The following is a 21,087-nucleotide window of genomic DNA, read 5'->3' as shown; positions in this document are numbered from 1 at the left end:
GCTTGTGTAAACCATGGCCCAGATTTTGCAGTAGTAATAACAACAAAACTGTCAGCTTTCACTGTCATAACTCCTATGAAACTGACAGCAACTTCAGGAGTCCGCACATGTGCAGTTAAACACAGAAATCTAGAAGTTGATGTCAGTGATTCTATGCTTCCCCATAAGGTGTGCTGTTGGAATAATTCTGGCTTTGGCAAAACAATTATATATTTGTGGGTTTTCTCCATTCTGATAAAATTCACATTTTTATTTTTTTTAAAGAAAATTTTCTTCTGATACTTCAGCTTCTACCTTAATCCCATGTGTATGTCCCAATCATTTATTTTGCTCTCTGTAGAATTTTAATTGACAAGTGAAAACTTCAGTGCTGGTTTTCTGGCTATGAGAATACCTCAATGTGATTGGCTGCTTACTCTGCCTGATGACATCATTGTGACAACTGGCGATCCCACTAACTTGGTGCCAGATTTAAACTGCAATCAGGAAAAGGCTAATCCATGCCAGAAAGATTACTAGATCTTTGTGGACAGTGTTCTTAAAGGTCAGTGGCAAGCACAATCCAGGCCCATGTGTTTCATATAGACAGCAAGTGGGGATGAAGTAGATGTAATGGGAACACTGAACGGGAAGGATGCAACGGTAAAATTAAATGGACAGAGAGTTCACACCAGCATTCGGTTGTGAGATTTCTGAACTGATTGAACTTCCAGTTGTTGGTATGATTGGGTTAACCAACCTGTTTATTTACAATAAGTTCCATTGTCACTGGTGTGAACTTAACTTCATAGAAAACATGAGTTAAATTACTTTGATTGTAGCATGGAAAGAAGTTGGGTGCCCTTGTGGATGGTAGGAAATCAGATTGATTGTTTTTCTCTTTTGTTCCTTCTTGGTGTAGATGAGGTGGTTTACTAGGAAAGAGGAAGATCATTGCAAGAGTATACAGCATGTTTTAGAATGAGTTCTTTGCTATCAATGAGGCATTAGTGTTGTTGTCTTATCACTTATCACACCAATCATCACTGAAACGATGCATTGCCTTGTCGATAATCAGTTTACTTCTATTTCAAAAGATCCAGCTTTTTCAGAAATTGCACCCAGACAAATTATTGATAATAGCTTTAGGTGTTTTGTTTGGCAGACACCATTTGGCACATGACTGCGCTCCCTGTTCTTCAAATCATCATTTATTAGAGTAATTAAGTGCAAAGCAATGATTTCTTTAAAAATAGGCATTGACCAGAGTCAGGGTAAACTTTTCACATTTCCATTTCAATAAGCATTCCAGTGATCTATTGTATGAAGGGGTACAAAGAAAAAATTGGAGCTTGTTCAACTTCCCATTTAATTACAATACAGATGAGCATTATTCCAATCCCGTCTGTTAAGGTAGCAATTGAGCTGCTTTATGTGTCACTTCAGTACATTGGTATTATTGTTACGCGATCTGCATGTTGACAGTTATGAGAATGCATTGCCTGCCCAAATCAAATTAACCTTTTGAATGCTGGCAGATCTTTTGTGTCATTGGTTATGTTGAGTTGGAAGACAGGGGCACCATGGCAAATAATATAAATAATATTACCAAGCACACTTGGAGAGGGGAGCGTTCTCATGGTTAGGGAGACTGGGGAGAGGGTGTGGGGTGGGCAGACTGTTGGGAGGGTGGAGTTTTGAGCGGCTGGAAATACCAGATAGATGCTGGTATGCAAAATTACAGGGAAAAGTTTGTTCGGATTTGTAAGCACTGGGGAAAGAGATCTCAGGGTCTGGGAGTACTGGAGGTGGATCTGCGATCGAGAAGCATAGGGAATGTGATCTAGGCAATTGTGGAAGGGGTTCCAAGAACATTTTTATTTGTTTCATGGGATATGGGCATCACTGGCAAGTCCAGCATTTGTTGCCCATCCCTAATCCCTATATTAATGACTTGGATGCAGGGATAGAAGATACTAAAGCCAAATTTGCAGACGACACTAAAATAGGTGGGATAGTAAGTTGCAGTAAAGAAATAAGAAATTTACAAACGGATATGGATAGGTTAGGTGAATGGGCCAGAATATGGCAGATGGAGTTTATTGCGGATAAGTGTGAGGTTATCCATTTTGGTCTGAAGAATAGAAAGGCAAATTATTATCTAAATGGAGAGAAACTGCAGAGTGCTTCGGTGCAAAGGGATCTGGATATCCTCGTGCATGAATCGCAAAAAGCTAATGTGCAGGTACAGCAGATAATAAGGAAGGCACATGGAATTTTGGCATTTATTGCTAAAGGAATAGAATATAAAAGTAGAGAAGCGTTGCTGCAACTGTACAAGGCATTAGTGAGACCGCACCTGGAGTATTGTGTACGGTTTTGGTCCCCTTACTTGAGGAGGGATGTAGTTGCATTCGAGGCAGTTCAGAGGAGGTTCACTAGATTGATTCCAGGGTTTGGGGGGGGTTTGTCTCAATAAGAGAGATTGAGCAGTTTAGGCCTTTACTCCCTAGAGTTTAGAAGAATGAGAGGAGATCTAATTGAGGTATATAAGATGATTAAAGGGATTGACAAAGTAGATGTAGAGAGGATAGAACATAGAACATAGAACAGTACAGCACAGTACAGGCCCTTCGGCCCACGATGTTGTGCCAAACCTTTAACCTACTCTAAGATCAAACTAACTACCTACCCTTCATTCGACTATCATGTTTCTTCTTGTGGGGCAATCTAGAATGAGAGGTCATAGTTTTAGTATAAGGGGTAGCAGATTTAAAACAGAGATGAGGAGAAATTACTTCTTGCAAAGGGTTGTGAGTCTGTGGAATTCACTACCCCAGATGCCATGACATTGAGTAAATTTGAGGAGGAGATAGGCAGATTTTTAATTAGTAATGGGTTGAAGGGTTATGGAGAACGGGCAGGAAAGTGGAGTTAAGGCTGAGATGAGATCAGCCATGATCCTATTGAATGGCAGAGCAGGCTCGAGGGGCTGAATTGCCTACTCCTGCTCCTAGTTCTTATGTTCTTATGTAATTGCCACTTTGAGAAGGTTGTGCTGAGCTGCCTTCTTGAACCGCTGCAGTCCATCTGGTGCAGGCGCACCCACAGTGCTGTTCGGAAGGGAATTCCAGGAATTTGACCCAGCGGCAGTGAAGGAATTGGGATGTAGTTCCAAGTCAGGATGGGAATTTGTTGTTGAACCAGATGGGTTTTTATGACAATCGTGATAGTTTCATGTCACCATTACTGAGGCTAGCTTTCAATTCCAGATTTTTATTAATTAATTTAATTTAAATTCCACCAGCTGCCGTGGTGGGATTTGAACCTGTGTCCCAAGAGTATTCACCTGGATCTCTGGATTACTAGTCCAGTGACATTACCACGAGGCTACCATCTTCCTGAGGTGGATGGAAATCTGGAGATAGGGTCCTGGATCAGTCAAGATTGGGGATGAGGTTTCAGAGCATGGATAGTGGGGCAGTTTCACAGTATTGGAGATGGCTGGAATTTAGCAGTGTCATGGGAAAGGGTGGGCGTGGCAGACAGGAGGTTGGGAACTAAACTGCTCTTAGCCTCTTTTGAAGCATCAAGTCCCAACTCCCGAACTTATACCTGTCCACAAGCCTGTCCCCACACCCCCCACCCCAAAAGCAGTCAGCGGTTGCTTACACCCTCATATACCTCTCTATCACCACTTGCCCATTGTCAGCAAGTTTCTGCCTTTACATTCCTGCCTTAAGAGTATTTAAGAGTAAAATCTCTGCGTCCTAATATGAACGAACACAAAACCAAGGCAGTTTCACAATATACATTCCCAGCATGTGGCAGAAGTGCAGAAATGGAAAGTTTACCCTTTGGTGCACCGTGAATGAGTTTGACAATTTATACAGTCTTTATGAAATATAATTTTTAATATTTTTATAAACAAGCAAAAACATAAACACTCAAAAGTCATTGATGCACTTTACTAAAGAGAGGTTTCTTCACAGAATTTTTCACTTAGATGAGAGGCAAATGGTGGAAAAGAAATCCATTCCCAGTAAATGTTTTCATTGACTGTTGGGATTAGGTTGTGGTTTCTTTGTTTCTTTTTCCAAGTGTTGAGTGTCTCCCCTATTTGTGTGCCAAAACCAATCTGAATTATGCCTCATAATTCACCATTCCAAAGTCCAGATGCCTAACAAATTTAAGTGACAGGGTTTGAGCCAGATGAAAAGTCCTTGTGCCTCCTTCGGATTTCTGTCAACTCTGGGCTTAATGCACGATGACAAACGTATTCATAATTACCACTAACTTCCAATACCCAAAAACCTAGTTTGAAAAATCAGAACAGATTAGCATTACCAGAACTGGCAAATAATTGAAACCACATTGATTGGCCTGCAGAGAAGCTTACCAACCGTGTACATGAATTAAGAGCTCATCCACTGCCACAATCCAAGGGTAAATATCAGAATTGTCCAGCCACAAAGGGATATATGGAAATTGGAGTCTGTCTTGTGCTGGATCATAAAATGAGTAAGAAACCATGGTGCTCTGCTTTACCCCTCCTACCCTGCACCATTGGCAGCGGAGCCTTCAGCCACCTTGGTCCTATGGTTTGGAACATCCTCCTTAAAGCACTCTACCTCTCCACTGCTCCTTTAAAACATTCTTAAAATCCTTCTTTGCAACTAAGCTTCTGATCACCTATTTTAAGTCTCCGTCCATTGCTTAGAGCCTGTTCCTTCATCTATTTTCCTCTTTCTTTAGTTACTTGCATCGGTATTGCATCGGTATTCACCGAGGAGAGGGACATGACGGATGTTGAGGTTAGGAACAGATGTTTGATTACACTAGGTCAAGTCGGCATAAGGAGGGAGGAAGTGTTGGGTATTCTAAAGGGCATTAAGGTGGACAAGTCCCCAGGTCCGGATGGGATCTATCCCAGGTTACTGAGGGAAGCGAGAGAGGAAATAGCTGGGGCCTTAACAGATATCTTTGCAGCATCCTTAAACACGGGTGAGGTCCCGAAGGACTGGAGAATTGCTAATGTTGTCCCCTTGTTTAAGAAGGGTAGCAGGGATAATCCAGGTAATTATAGACCGGTGAGCCTGACGTCAGTGGTAGGGAAGCTGCTGGAGAAGATACTGAGGGATAGGATCTATTCCCATTTGGAAGAAAATGGGCTTATCAGTGATAGGCAACATGGTTTTGTGCAGGGAAGGTCATCTCTTACCAACTTAATAGAATTCTTTGAGGAAGTGACAAAGTTGATTGATGAGGGAAGGGCTGTAAATGTCATATACATGGACTTCAGTAAGGCGTTTGATAAGGTTCCCCATGGCAGGCTGATGGAGAAAGTGAAGGCGCATGGGGTCCAAGGTGTACTAGCTAGATGGATAAAGAACTGGCTGGGCAACAGGAGACAGAGAGTAGCAGTAGAAGGGAGTTTCTCAAAATGGAGACGTGTGACCAGTGGTGTTCCACAGGGATCCGTGCTGGGACCACTGTTGTTTGTGATATACATCAATGATTTGGAGGAAAGTATAGGTGGACTGATTAGCAAGTTTGCAGATGACACTAAGATTGGTGGAGTAGCAGATAGTGAAGGGGACTGTCAGGGAATACAGCAGAATATAGATAGAGAGTTGGGCAGAGAAATGGCAGATGGAGTTCAATCAGGGCAAATGCGAGGTGATGCATTTTGGAAGATCCAATTCAAGAGTGAATTATACAGTAAATGGAAAAGTCCTGGGGAAAATTGATGTCCAGAGAGATTTGGGTGTTCAGGTCCACTGTTCCCTGAAGGTGGCAACGCAGGTAAATAGAGTGGTCAAGAAGGCATACGGCATGCTTTCCTTCATCGGACGGGGTATTGAGTACAAGAGTTGGCAGGTCATGTTACAGTTGTATAGGACTTTGGTTCGGCCACATTTGGAATACTGCGTACAGTTCTGGTCGCCACATTATCAAAAGGATGTGGATGCTTTGGAGAGGGTGCAGAGGAGGTTCACCAGGATGTTGCCTGGTATGGAGGGCGCTAGCTATGAAGAGAGGTTGAGTAGATTAGGATTATTTTCATTAGAAAGACGGAGGTTGAGGGGGGACCTGATTGAGGTGTACAAAATCATGAGAGGTATAGACAGGGTGGATAGCAAGAGGCTTTTTCCCAGAGTGGGGGATTCAATTACTAGAGGACATGACTTCAAAGTGAAAGGGGAAAAGTTTAGGGGGGATATGCGTGGAAAGTTCTTTACGCAGAGGGTGGTGGGTGCCTGGAACGCGTTGCCAGCGGAGGTGGTAGATGCGGGCACGATGGCGTCTTTTAAGATGTATCTAGACAGATACATGAATGGGCAGGAAGAAAAGAGATACAGAACCTTAGAAAATAGGCGACATGTTTAGAGAGAGGATCTGGATCGGCGCAGGCTTGGAGGGCCGAAGGGCCTGTTCCTGTGCTGTAATTATCTTTGTTCTTTTGTTCTTTGTTCTTCTCTCCACCACACCCCTCCCCATTCCTCCCTCTGCAAAGAGCCTTGTGGTATTTTCTTCATTAAATCCACAAGATAAATAGTTTTATTACCTACTTTGCTGTTTTGAGGGTTACCAACTCAGTCAAAATGTGATAATTCATGTGATGTTGTCCCTCTGTGGCATCATCCGAAAACACGTCAAGTTCCACATTTATGCTGATGACATCCAGCGCTGCCTCATCACCACCTCTCTCAACCCCTCCACTGTCTCTGATTAATCACATTCCTTGTCGACATAAAGTACTCCAATTGAAGATTCCCCCAACTAAATGGTGGGAAGACCGAAGCCACCATCTTCAGTCCCCACCACAAACGCTTTTCCTCTCCATGGTAACTGTTTGAGGGTAAACCCGACTGTTCACAACCTTTGCATTGCATTTGACCCTGTACTGAGCTTCCGACCACCTATCTGCTCCCTAACCAGGACCACCTACTTCCACCTCGGTAAGATCATCTGACAGCATCCCTACCTCAGCTCATTTTCTGTTGAAACCCTCATCCATGCCTTTGTCACTGCTAGACCTGCCTATTCCAATGCTTTCCTGCCCGGCCTCCAATCTTCCTCCCTCCATAAACCTGAGCTCAGCTAAAGCTCTGCGGCTCATATCCGAACTTGCACCAAAGTTTGTTCACCCATTGCCCCTGAGCTCGCTGAAGTACATTAACACTCGGTCTGTCAACACCTCAGTTTTAAAATTCTCATTCTTGTTTTCGAATCACTCCAGGGCCTAGCCCCTCCCTATCTCTGTAATTTCCTCCAGCCCCACAACCCTCAGATCTCTGCACTTCCACTTTAATGGCTTCTTGTGGGTCACCAATATTAATTGTTCCACCATTGCCTCCAATTACCTCGGCCCTAAACTCTTGAATTTCCTCCAAGAACCTCTTCACCTCACTACCTCCCTCTCCCTAAAACCTAACTCTTTAAACAAGCTTCAGCCCTAAGATCTCCCTTTATGTGGGTTGGTGTCAAAGTTTATTTGTTAATGCTCCTGTGAAGCATTTTGGGACATTTTACCACATTAAGGGGGCTATATAAATGCAAGTTATTGTTATGGGAGCGAGATCTGTAGTGGAGATATGAAGTTGGATAAATATTTCAGTTGGCTTTGAAAATCGAGAAGCATTTCTTCGGGAGGAGATTAAGCTGAAGGGTACAGTCCATACTGGGCTATATTGTACATGTGTGGGAGGTATTTGTTTGATGGGGTGGACAGCCTATTTCCTTCTGTGTTTCTTTCCATTCCTGTTTTGTTGATGGAATATTACGGCTGACAGTAATAGATGAAGAAACACCTTCAATTGGATAAATTGAACAGAAGTGGTATTGTACTGTGGGATTTGAAAAAGATGCTAACATTTATTTCACTGCAAACTGTATCCTGAGGGAAACTTCACATCATATATCATAAAACAACTTGTTTCACAGTACAAGCTGATGTGATGCGACAATTTTAATTGCATCAAACTACATTTTATATGGATCCAGCTTACATAGAGATCCCTGATGCAGGCATTTAAAATGGTTGTTCTAAATATGAAATAATTTTGTCAATAGGAGTGAATGAGAACAGAGACCAAATTTGGGAATTTATGCTTAGCTGCAGTCCAGTCAAATCCTGTTAAATGTCAACTGGTTTGCAAAATATCTTCCACTTTAATCAGGATTTATATGAAAATGCAAATAAAAACAGCCAGTTTTTGTAGCACAGCTTAGCTAATCATCCCCTTAACATTTCACTGTAAGTAAAACACAACAGAAAAAAAATGCAACACTTACACTCATATGGATTTAAACATAGACTCAAAATTTGCTGTTATTTTTGGGTGAAATCTGTCAGTGCATTTATTATATTTAGTGCGGTGAAGCAGGAAATATTCTATACTTTGACCTTGCGATTTTGTATTTAATATTATTATGAAGAAGGAGTTCATATCAAGAGGATGAGTGAAAGACTTCAATGGCTCAGTAAGTTTATCCAGCAAAACACTCTAGGAAGATTCTAGATTTGATCTCGATATGTGCTGAGTGAGCCAGGGCAGAGTAAGGTCAACAAAGGGAAAAATTTGTCAGGTTTCCCACTGCTAATTGCTACCACACAACTTACGTGGGCTATTGATATTGGATCAAGCCCAATGTGGTTGAGCAGCCTGCCAGAACCAAGCTTGTGCATGACTAATAATCACTTGAATGAGGTTGCCATCAAGAAGACAATGGCTTCTGAGGAGGAGAAATGGGGAAAAAGACAAAAATTGGCAAGGGAAAGAAAGTGAATGGGAATGACTTATTTAGAACACAGACCACATGCCTGGTTATTTTGAGTCGACAGGTACATTTATCCAGTTTCCCCTGGGATGGTTTATAAATATGCAGAAAATTATTTCTGACAAGTAACATGATGCAAATTCTGTGAAGATTTTCAAAGCTACTAAGAGGATTCTAAATGCTATTTGCAGCCTCATGCAGATTACATTGCATTTTACAAAGGGAAGTGGCATTATTGAACTAATCTTATTTTTACAAGTTCAAGTTATGTTCTCCTTCCCCCTTCTTAGTCTCCATCCACCTTCCTAATGGAGCTTGTGGGTAATCACAGGCCATACCTCACGTCCCATAGTTTACTGTTGCGCCAGCGTGCTGCACCGTGCATTGTTACCAGGAATCTTTGATTGTCCTTTATAGCATTTTAAGACCCCAAAGTTGATTGAGAAATTGTTACATTTTTGGGCCATAAGCCCAGAATAAATTGTCTAACTGAGTCACTCATCAATGTCACTGGTATGGGAAAATGATATTGGCTGCAGCACTCTCTTCATTCCTCTTTTTACTGATTTTCAAACCTCGGCGATCTCCGCAATGTGATAGGCTGACTCAGTTGGTCGCACTCTTGTCTCAGAGGCTGAAGTTTGAGCCCCTGACAAGGATTTGCACTGTATCCTGATACTCCAATGTGATCCTGAGGTAAGTACATAACAGCATAGGAAATAGGAGCTAGAGTAGGCCATTTGACCCATCAGGCCTGCTCTGCCATTCAACAAGATCATGGTTAATCTTCTACCTCAACCTCACCTTCCTGCATTATCCTCATATCCCTTAATTCCCTTACTACCCAAAAATCTATCAACATCTGTCTTGAATATACTCAACGACTGAACTATGAGAGGAAAATTCCAAAGATACACAACCCTTGGAGTGAAGAAATTTTTCCTCACCTCTGTCCTAAATGGCTGATCCCTTATTCTGAGACTCATGTTCACGATGCACTGTTGAAGTTGCTTACTTTTCAGACAAGATTTTCAATGGCCTGTTCCATTGTTTCAAGTGGATGTTTTACATTACTATAACAGTCTTAAAACCATATGACAAGATGTGCTGACAGTTCTCAGAAGTATCTACCCTCCACCAATGCCACCAGGAAACAGATTAACTAGTCACTCATATTGATGTTTACAGGACTTTGTTGGCATAGAAGGGTACTGTATTTACAGATGTACCAGTTGCTGCCCAATAAAAAGTAATTAGATGTATCAAGTGCTTTGAGACTAACTTGACAAGGCACTCTATAAATACAAGTATTACATTGCAATAAGTGTAGCAGATCTGTTTAAAGGTTAGTCAGTGATAAATATAATGTAAACGAACACATACTGTGGAATAAATATTAGTCCATTAAAAAGGCTGCATCATGTTGTAAGCAGTGAGTAGAATGAGGTCAGGAGCTATTCATTTTGATTAGGTTTTTAATAAAAACATTTTATGGAAGTTGACACTATAGCACAAAGTCACTGATTGCAGTGTAAGTAGAGATGGGCATTGAAACCTGGGTCTTATTGGGATTTCAGTGCCATCAAACTCCTACATAGAATTTATTAAAAACCTCATAAATGCACATGGTGGACCTCATGTATTTGGTGTTCTAACGCAATGTGTCAAGACAGGGCATGTTTGTCGGTGAATCTCCATGTATTGAGATGAGCTGATAAATGGCACCTTATGTTGTGGACAATATTTAAAAAGTAATGGAGAAAAGTATTTTTGCACATATTGGGGCTATGGAGTTGTAGAATGAAGGCACACACTGGGAACTCCTCACAAAGCCAGTTCCTTGACAGAAATAAGAAAATTTTCCAGAAAATCAGAGAGCTAGCACCCTCCACCACCGTCATCCACCTCCTCATGATTGGCTGTAGGGCTGCAGTGGTAATGGTCTGGCAGTCCACTGTTTCAACCAAGGAAGGTGGTGCTTGCAGAGTCAAAAAACATGAAAAGCCAGTTTCACTCAAATGTTAATCTTGAGAAGGGAATTGGAGTTGCTTGGTCCCCATAAAATTATTTGTGTAGAATTATTTCTCCCCATTAACTACGAGGCTTTGACTTCATTAAAATTCAGTCCTGTTTCCGCTTCATGTGGAATAATATCCAGATGTTGCCAGCGAGCAAAGAGTGCCCAATGCTCTGAGAATGCCTTTTTAATAAAGCAGTGCCCATAATTTTCTTTCCCCGTGGATTTTATTGTCTTTTTTTAATCTAATACTGTCCTCTGTCTTTCTACAGCTTATTTGCTCAGCTGTGGATTTCCACAGAAACCTTCTTCTGGCGATGTGTCTGTCACCAGCCTCCATCCTGGTGGAGTGGCACACTTCTGCTGCAACTCTGGGTACCGGCTACAAGGTTTCTCTTCTCTCACCTGTGTCAATGGTAGCAGACCTCACTGGAGTGACAAGGAACCAGAGTGCATTGGTAAGGATCAGAGGAGCATGGTTTACCTTTGACAATAGAATAATTTGAAAGTGATGTTTCAAAGCAAGATGGATTGTATGTAGGCTGTGCACCTTCTGAATAGATATGGCTTTGCAGTGCTCTTCACTGCTCTCTTCATCTTTAAGCCACGCCTTAAAACCTATCTCTTTGACCAGGCCTTCGGTTATCTGTCCAAATATCTCCTGAGGTAACTTAGTGTCAAATGTTGTTTGATAACGCTCCTGTGAAGTGACTTTGGATGCTTTACCGCATTAAAGACACTATATAAATACAACTTGTTGTTGTGCATCTCATCATTGTTCAACTCTGGAAAAATAGGGAAAAACCAAATCCCATCATGTTAAAAGAAATGTGCTTGTCTGAAAAGTAACTGAAGGAAAATGAGGTCAACTGTGATGAACTTCAAAATGCATAATTTTCCAAATCAATTATGTATGACTCTTTCTTTGCCTTTGTAAACTTCTGTTTAATCATGATCATCATTTAACATCATGCCTGCTTTTTCATTTTAAGTGGTTCAATAATTTGAGCACACTCGTATTTTCTTTTTAACTTGTCCAACCTATTTTCTTTTAATTCATTTCCTCCTTATTGTTCCCCGTATTTTGATTCCAGATTTTTTTACTAATTCTATCCTGTAAGACTATTCATTTTTGTTGTGAAACAGCAATCTCCTGCTGCAGTATTGTTGCTAAGGGGAGCCATGGGCCTCCTCAGTGTCATTGCTCTGTGTCGCCTGATTGTGGAGCTATTAAAGCTTCATTTCCTCCACAATCTGTATTGCGAAGATTCTAAAAAGGATTCCTGCCGTGAGTGAGAAGTCTGTCCTGTAATCTCTGGCATATGTGTATGAATCCAGTTCAGACGAATCTGTCAATTCTAAGAATGCTCTACCCTGATCGATACAATCGAAGGCCCAATGCACAACAACCCACGGTTTGACATAAATGAGCAATTTTCCTGGGGAGGCTATAATTGTGGTTGAAAGTGGAATCATTCACGCTAATGCAGTAGACGGTGCTCTTCTGAAGTTCGAGTTAAGATGTATTATTGATCCAGAGTAGGATGAGGTTTATAGCTTAACGGACCATTCTATTTCCGACCCAAGAGTATTTTATGCTATCACTGAGGACAAAATGGAACAAAAATTCATTTAGCATCAATGGAAACAGATTTTGTTTGTACACTTATATAAAACTCGAAATTATATGTAAACCACTAAGCATAAATAGATCTCTAAAACTAATACTAATGTGACACAGTTTGAGCATAATTGCTAGTTGTAATAGAATACATTAACTAGCAACAAATTCTGTTTCTTATTTCCATATATTATTGATATAAACTGCTTAGAATTTGGAGGCAATGGCATCAATATTCTGTCAAAATAGAATAAGCTGGGTTTGATTTTTCTGTAGTGTTCTTCTGGGTACCACATGTTACCTTGTCGAAAGCCAAAGCGAACAGACCCTATACTCTCAATAGGTTTTATACCATCAGGAGCAGCAGAGTCCTGTTATTGCTGACTCCATTTAATTCCAGCTTGTCGACTCCCTTTTCCCTGGTCCCTTTGAGCACATAACTGAGAGTGTGGTGGGATACAGCAAGAGTTGAGCATTTTGATTAATTAAAATTAAAATTCAGATTTTCCCTTGGGTAAGTGATTCATTCCTCGCTTCATAATCTGTCACCTTGAGGAGCACAAAAACTCATCCAATTTATTTTCCATTTAACTAAGCAATACGATCAAAATAACAGTCTCAGTGTGTCTTACTTCGACGGTTAAATTAAGCTACTGCTCATAAATATACTCATGGATATTTACAAGTGAAAAAGCTGCTGTTAATGATAGATGAAGCATAATTTTGATATAATTTCCCTTAACTCGGTTTCAAAACTAGTTTGCATTTCAAATTTCTTAGGGTTTTGTGAGCACAGCTGACGTTTCAAAATAAAAAGCGGCACTTCTTTGAAAAAAAAATTAAATATCTCTGCCACCCAACTCCTCTTCCATGGCTTAGCAGGTTTATCTGATGAGTAACTGAGCCAGAACAGGAAGAGTGCAGAGTCAGCTCATCTCAACTGAGATGGTATTAGGTGCACTCCGGTTAGCCTCAGTATCCTTGGGTCAGGTAGAGAAATATCAACCAGGATTCACACTCCTTATCGCTTTCTAGTGAGCCTGATGGAAAATGCATCTGGCTCAGCTGTGATGGCCCTTGTAGTCAAATAACCAATTGGTATTTAAGGTGTACTTTGAAGAGCTATCTAAACTGTTAAATTTGCAGAGTTGCTGCATTGAAGCCAGTAAAACAGAATTTCTGAATGTGCCATGATGTAGTCCTATTGAATTATTGGATAACAACAACAACTTGCATTTATCTAGCACCTTCAATGTAATACAATATCCCAAGGCCCTTTACAGGAGCGTTGTGGAACAAAATTTGACACCAAGTTACATTAGGAAATATTAGGCCAGATGACCAAAAGAGGTAGGTTTTAAGGAACTTCTTGAAGGAGGAAGAGAGGCCGAGATGTAGGCAGGGAATTCCAGAGCTTAGGGCCGAGGCAGCTGAAGGCACAGCTACCGATGCTGGAGCGATTAAAATCGGGGATGCGCAAGAGGCCAGAATTGGAAGAGCGCAGTCATCTCAGTGTTGTAGGATAGGAGGTTACAGAGATCAGGAGGAGCGAGGCTATAGAGGGATTTGAAAACAAGGATGAGAATTTTAAAATCAAGACTCTGCTTGACCAGGAGTCAATGTAGATCATTAAACACAGGAGAGACGGGTGTGCAGGACTTGGTGCGAGTTAGGACAAGCGCAGCAGGGATTTAAATGACCTCTAGTTTGCAGATGGTAGAATGTTGGAGGGCAGCCAGGTGTCCACTGGAATAATCAAAACTAGGGGTAACAATGTCACGAATGAGGTTTCAGCAGCAGATGAGCTGAGACGAGGTCGAAGTCGGGTGATATTACAAACCTGGAATTAGGCTGTCTTAGTGTAGATATGTGGTAGGATCATCAGCCAGTGTTCTCACCAATGCACAATTCCACTGGGTAGCAATCAGGAGACTTCATTTTCCTCCAAATTTTTCCTCTCCAGCCTAGAGGTGTAGAGAGCCCCTTCTGTCTGAGATCACCTAACTCACAGGCTGCAGGTCTTTGGCCATATGTAAAACTGTAACATAATCAATGAAATAGCTACACAGATTAAAATTTAATGAATCATTGCTGCACTCCTGGTGGGGGGGGCGGGGGTGGAGTCAATGTCATTGTTTTAAACTGAAACTGACCTCCGCAACATTGGAAAATCACCTTGAAGGTTTTCCCATTAGATTCAGTCAAATCTGAAAGGTTTCCTCTGGCTGTTAAATCTAATTAGTATTTTAGTAATAACTGCCTATATATTTTTTTAAATGTCTTTTCTGGCCTCCTAGTATTATGTGTGTCTGGGTGTATGCAAGGTTAATACTTGGACAGATTTGCTGCAGTGGTTTGATGTTCTGTAGTGACCTTTGAAGCCTGCAGTTTCCAACCCAGAAGCAAACTGAGAATATCAAAACCAAGATGGGTGTTTCAGTCTGAGGGAGGTCAGATCTCCCCAGTTCAAAGCATATGTCAATCTGGAGGCGTTTGTACGAGACATTTTTAACAGCGAAATTCTTTCTTGAGTTTAGAAAACAGATCAATCTGCTTCTAGGCACAAGTAATGAACTGCTACAATTTAACCAGCGGGTACCTGTAGTCAGCTTACTTTGGTAAGGCCTAGCTGCTCTCCCTCTGTTCAATCAGATGCTGCCCACCAAGCAGCAGCAGCTGGAATCATACAGATATTTGCGCGAGACCAGTTTGTTCTGAGAGTCTGAATCATAGCTGCTTTTATGTTGTGCAAGACCTGTATTCGGGGCTGTGGGCTCCTCTGTGAGGGTCTCACACTACTAGCTGAAACCCAGCAGTAATCTTGCCAGCAGGCCCAATAAAAATGGGGTCAACCAACTGCCAGCCTTCACAAAGCCTGCCATCTTCACTTTTGGATTGTTGCTGGCTGTGTGACACATAAGCATCAAGAGTTGGTGCCTCTTGCACAGGTCTTAATGCAACATAAAAACAGCTTTAAAAGAGTGTTACATTAATATTGTTATGCTCAATGGTTTAAATCTGACTTGAGAGATGCCCCCCTTTTCTCCCATTTTTTTTTTCTTTAGCAGATGTATTGAAAATACTAAAAATCTTTTTTCAATATCTGTAAAAATCTGTAGAGTACAAAATGTTTGTTGTTTTAGAGAGCCAAGATCAATACTTGCCAGGGGCATGAACACTGACCTTTACCCAACTGTAATATAGCACCATGTTTCAATTGAAAGATACATTTATTGTTTACAGTGTATGCATTGGAGAATTGTGTGCCTCCATGTCCATGCATGTGAGTGTTGAACAGAAAACAAGATGACCATTTTCAGGTTCTTTCCAAAGTTTCAGATCTAGTCAGATTCAGACCAGTTGGTATTTGTCCCTGTATAATTTGGTGTCACACATGTATTCAATATCCTACCATAACAACCATTACCATGACTTCTTGTTTTCTGTTCTTGAACCAATTTTTTCAATCTAATTGTACACTAAATTTTCCTATTCCATGAGCCTCAGTTTTGATAACCAACCTTTTATGTGGCACTTTATCAAACACTTTCTTAAAATCCATATAAACAACATCCACTGCATTCCCTTCATCAACCTTCTCTGTAACTGCATCAAAAATTGAATTCAATTAGTCGAGCATGATCTACCTTTCAAAAATCAGTGCTGGCTATCCTTAATTAACTCAAACCTCTCCAAGTGCCTGTTACCCCCCCCCCCCCCGATTATTGTTTCTAAAAAGTTACCTACCGCTGATTAACTAACTGGCCTGTAGTTGCTAGGACTGTCCTTACACTCTCTCTCTTGAATAAGGGTGTCACATTTGCCACTCTCCAGTTCTCTAGCACCTCCCCAGTATCTAGGGAAGATTGAAGATTATGGAAAGCCCTTCCGCTATCTGTACCCCCCACTTCCCTTAACAACCTGGGAAACAAGCCATCCGGATGAGGTGACAACTACCCTGAGCATAGCCAGCCTTTCCAGTACCTCCTCACACTCAATTTTTACCTTATTCATTGCCTCTGCTTCTACTGATATTTAGTCAGATTGCTCTTCCTTAGTAAATACTGATACAAAATACTCCTTCAGTATTCTGGCCTAGCCCTGTGCCTCCAAGCATATATTATCATGTTTGTCCCTAATAGGCGCCACTCCACCTCCTACTACCCACTTACTATTTACATGCCGGTCGAAGATTTTTGGGTTCCGTTTTATGTTGACTGCCATTTAATTCTCTCATTCTGTCTTTACCAGTCTTATTTTCCTCTTCACCTCCCCTCCTAACTTATTGTATTTGGCCTGGTTCTCACTTGAAGAATTCACCTGGCTTGCATCATACACCTTTTTTTGTTTCATCATAATCGCTATCTCCCTTGTCAACCAAGAAGCCTTGTTTTTGGTTCCCCTATTTTCTGCCCTTTTTGGAATGTACCTAGCCTGTACCTGAAGCATCTCTTTGTTAAAGATAACCCATTGTTCCGTTACAGTTTTTCCTGTCAGTGGCACAGTGACCTGGGTTCAGTTCTGGGTACTGCCTGTGTAGAGTTTGCAAGTTCTCCCTGTGACCACGTGGGTTTCCGCCGGGTGCTCCGGTTTCCTCCCACAGCCAAAGACTTGCAGGTTGATAGGTAAATTGGCCATTGTAAATTGCCCCTAGTATAGGTAGATGGTGGGGATATGCTAGGGAATATGGGATTAATGTAGGATTAGTATCAGTGGGTGGTTGTTGGTCGGTGGGCCGAAGGGCCTGTTTCCGTGCTGTATCTGTAAATAAATGTCGCTTCCATTTCCTCTTGTGGTGGAGGATGACATGACTTTAGTTCCTGGCAGGCCTGTGGTGGGTGTATGTCCCATGATCCCTGATGCTCCAGAGATGAGCATAAAAGAGCAACAACGTTAATGAGAAATAGGAAAAGGTCATTAGACCCAACAATCCCGTCCCTTTCTGATAGCTCTCAATCCCACCTCCCTGACCTCCCTCCATATCCCTCAGTCCCTTCCATCTCCAAAAATATATCTAATTATCTCTTAGACCTATTCCCAATGTTCAGTATAAGGAGCTACCTGACCCCCATTTCCCCACTACTCAAGTGGATCTGTCCAAACTGCAGCCTGTGGGCCACAATTTGTCAAAGTCCAGGGCATTCATACCTATTTGATCTCACATTTCATCAACATCCCAACCCTACCATTCAAGCAAGTTCATGCTTCTTTTTGCAGGTTCAGACCTCAGGCAGAGATCAAAGAGGTAGAGTTTCCACTTTGGATGCAGTCAGGTATTTGCACCCAAAATGTGCTTGAAACGGCACTGGTTGGGTTAGGCCTCCAGTTTCCATTAAAATTTATTGGCATAATCACAAAGTTAAAATCTGCTGCGAGCCAGTGTAATCAGGCAGCATATTAGAATGTAATTATTTCTTTTTTTTTCTTGCCATTAAAAAGTATTCCTTGTTGTATTTAAGAGTGGTAGCCTGGTGCAGTTTTATTAATACAGCTGAAAATGGGTTTTATCAAAAATCTGAGTATTTTAGTCAGGATGTCAAGTCCTCCATCTGAAAGCAGCTTGATTTTAAATCACTGAAAATGGCTTTTTAAAAAAAAACCATACTGAACCATTGAATAGTTTTGTTGGTGTACTCTAGTCAATTTCTTCGTAAATTAAATATTTCTTGACATGAAAAAACTTTTTAAACATGCCTTTACACCTAAGAAAATGAACTCAATTTGAAGAACCTTCCCAAACCAGCGGAGTTTTGCAGTTTTGACTCGGGGGCGTGGCCAGTTTCATGGGCGGGGTCTTACTTGGGCCGATTGAATCCTGAACTGAACCAGTGTAAAAGATTGTGGAAAACACGAGCATAAGTTAACTTGGGTATAACTCACTCTTGTTTAAAGGTCCTCAATCTTTCGCACTGGTCGGCCAATTCTGCCTGGATTGCACTGATATAGTTAGCGTCAATGAATGGAAACTCGACCCCAAAATGCTTACCTTGACAGGGAGCCACTGGATCCTGTAAATGTTAATGGAGTAACATTTAAATCTTTCTTCATTCCATGAATATATAATCCTGTCTGTGAATGCCTTAACCTCTGCACCTTCCAAGTCTGATTTTTTTTTCTAACTGGTATATTTTGGTGAATGTTTCTGATCATCTAACTGAGGACATTAGCCTTGTGAATGTCCTTGAGTAGTCAGCAAAGATCATTCCCCCTTCAGCTCTTCCACTCTGCCACAAGTGTCTACTTCAAGCATGGATTTCAGAAAGAGAGATTATGTGTGATGTTAGTTGGTAGAGATCTTTGAGGAGGTGACTGATATCATGGATTGAGAAAATGTAGTGGAAGCGGTGTATGTGGGCCTTCAGAAAGCCTTTGATAAGGTACCAGGCAGAGATTATTGGAGAAGATTGAGGGGAATGGAATCAAGGAGAGGGCAACAAATTGGATGAAAAACTTACGGGGGAAAGAGATGGCAGGAGTTCTGGGAATTTTCTCAGAGTGGTTAGAGGTAAGTGGTGGTCTATTAGGGTTATGTTCTAGGACCACTTCCGTTCATTGTGTACATCAATGATTTGGATATACAGCTCGTGGGAGCAGTATCCAAATTTGAAGATGATACTAAAATAGAAAACAAAGTGAATAATTCTCGGGACCAAAGGAAGCTGCACGGAAATATTGATGAGATAATGGAATGGTCGAAAGGAGCAGAGAGAATTTAATGTGACATGGTATATTTTGATTTATTCAGAAAAAGTAATAATTAGTTATACTTTGGGGGAAAGCTTGGTGATGTAAAAGAGCAAATGGATTTAGGAGTTCAAGTTTTAAAAGCAACACCCCAAGTGGATAAGGCCATGAAAAGCAGAATACTGAGTTTTGTGGCAAGACGTATAGAATATAAAAGTTGAGACATTATAATAAAGAAACTATATAAAGCCTTAGTAAGACCACAGTTGGAGTACTGTGTGCAGTTTTTAACTACACACTATAGGAAGAATGATGAGGCAATAGAGGATCGAAGTGTTTACAATTATGGAGGGATTTGGCAAAGTAGATTAAAGCAGACTGTTTCCAACGATTGAGGGGTCTAGGAAGAGGGAATGATGTAAGATTAAATACAAGAGATTTCGGACACCGTAAGAGACGTGTTTTTTGCAGAGAGGGTTGGGAGGTTGTGAAACAAATTACCAGAGCTGGTGATTGAAGCAGACACCATGACAACATTTAAGAAGAAGTTAGACAAACGGTTGAGGGAAAAGGCAATAACTGAATATAGGAACAAGGTACCCACATGGCATTAGGACAACTGCTCATAAGAACATAAGAAATAGGAGCAAGTGTAGGCCATTCAGCCCCTCAAGCCTGCCCTGCCATTCAGTAAGATCATGGCTGATCGGTCCCAGGCCTCAACTCTTCTTTCTGGCCTGCTCCACATAACCCTTGACTCCCCGAGATTTCAAAAATCTATCTACCTCCTCCTTAAATACATTTAGTGACCTAGCCTCCACAACTCTCTGAGGTTATAGAGCATAAACATGGACTGTTGTAATTTCTATCTAACCCCCAGCTCAATACCACAATAATATGCTAATGTTAGGTTTTGCAATTCCCATACCAGATGTTCTGGGAGATTTCCAGCACAGTTGCAATTCTTGCTGAGCTGGGAGCACATTTTGATCCTGTGGATCCACACTCACTAGAAACTGAGCTAAGACCACCCAAACTTATTGTGTGCAAGAGCATCAGAGGTATGGAATGAGGAATGGCCAATCTGCCCATCAAGCCTGTTGTTTCTAATGAATGGTTAAACAACTATAGCACAGTTATGGCACATTTGTCACATAATAATCAGTTGAATATGAGAAAAAAATCCAATCGTTGCAGCCCAGAAATCATGCTGTGCCACATGAGATAATGCACAACACATTAACATGGTTTATTTTCTCTGCTGTTATAAATAGTAAATCAACAATAAATTACATTTAAGTAGCATCTTTACAGGAAACCATATCAAAATGCTCTACAATGAAGAGACAATCTGTGCAAATTTTAATTTAAGGAGGTTTGAGACTAAGAGTCTGTCTAGGAGAATATTAGAGAAGTCTAGTCTTAAGGTGATGAAGGCTAAAGATGAAGGTCTTTACAGTAATGGGGGAGGGATGAAGGCAAAGGCTGGTGATGGAAGAAATCAGTCATAATGGATATCAAGAATAAAGCTCAGCTCACCTCATAGGTGAATAAATGCATGCATGATTTATGAAAAACTAGATGGCTTGGAGACATGTTAAGGGCATCAATATAAAGATGTAAAGCTAAGCACACCTGGTGGCATTCTCAATTTACTTTTGGGAGGGGGTTGGGATAAAGTTTGAAGAACCCTTTATAAGAAGATTAAATGGCTTGTGTGCATTCTATGATGGGATATATTCGGTGAGGCATGTAAAACAGGTTCAATAAGAGGAATGGCCTCAGGTATACCATGGGCTGGATTTTACCAGCCCCTCGGCGTCGTGGATCATGGCGGGGAGGCGCGTAAAATGCTTGCGTGAGCGACCCGCCACCACCCACGATGCCGAAAAGGCCCCGCTGGATGGTGGTGGCGACAGCAAGGTTTCGGTGCGCCCCCGCCCGGCCGCCAAGCGGCGGGGCCTTCACTAGAACATTGAAATTAGCTCACTTAGCATGCAAA

At 41.4% G+C, this 21,087-nt stretch overlaps 1 protein-coding gene across 1 annotated transcript in view; it reads left to right on the top strand.

The window, feature by feature from the left end:
• sez6b (seizure related 6 homolog b) overlaps positions 1 to 21,087 on the top strand; it is a 487,030-nt gene that overhangs the window by 316,329 nt on the left and 149,614 nt on the right. The window contains exon 4 of the mRNA XM_068009887.1: positions 11,053 to 11,238. Within this exon, the coding sequence (XP_067865988.1) occupies positions 11,053 to 11,238 (186 nt within the window). The remainder of the gene's footprint in view (positions 1 to 11,052; positions 11,239 to 21,087) is intronic.

The sequence above is a fragment of the Heterodontus francisci genome, chromosome 30, assembly GCF_036365525.1.
Source record: "Heterodontus francisci isolate sHetFra1 chromosome 30, sHetFra1.hap1, whole genome shotgun sequence".
NCBI lineage: Eukaryota > Metazoa > Chordata > Chondrichthyes > Heterodontiformes > Heterodontidae > Heterodontus > Heterodontus francisci.
Note: the sequence above shows the minus strand (reverse complement) of the source record. Positions and strands in the feature narration are given on the sequence as shown.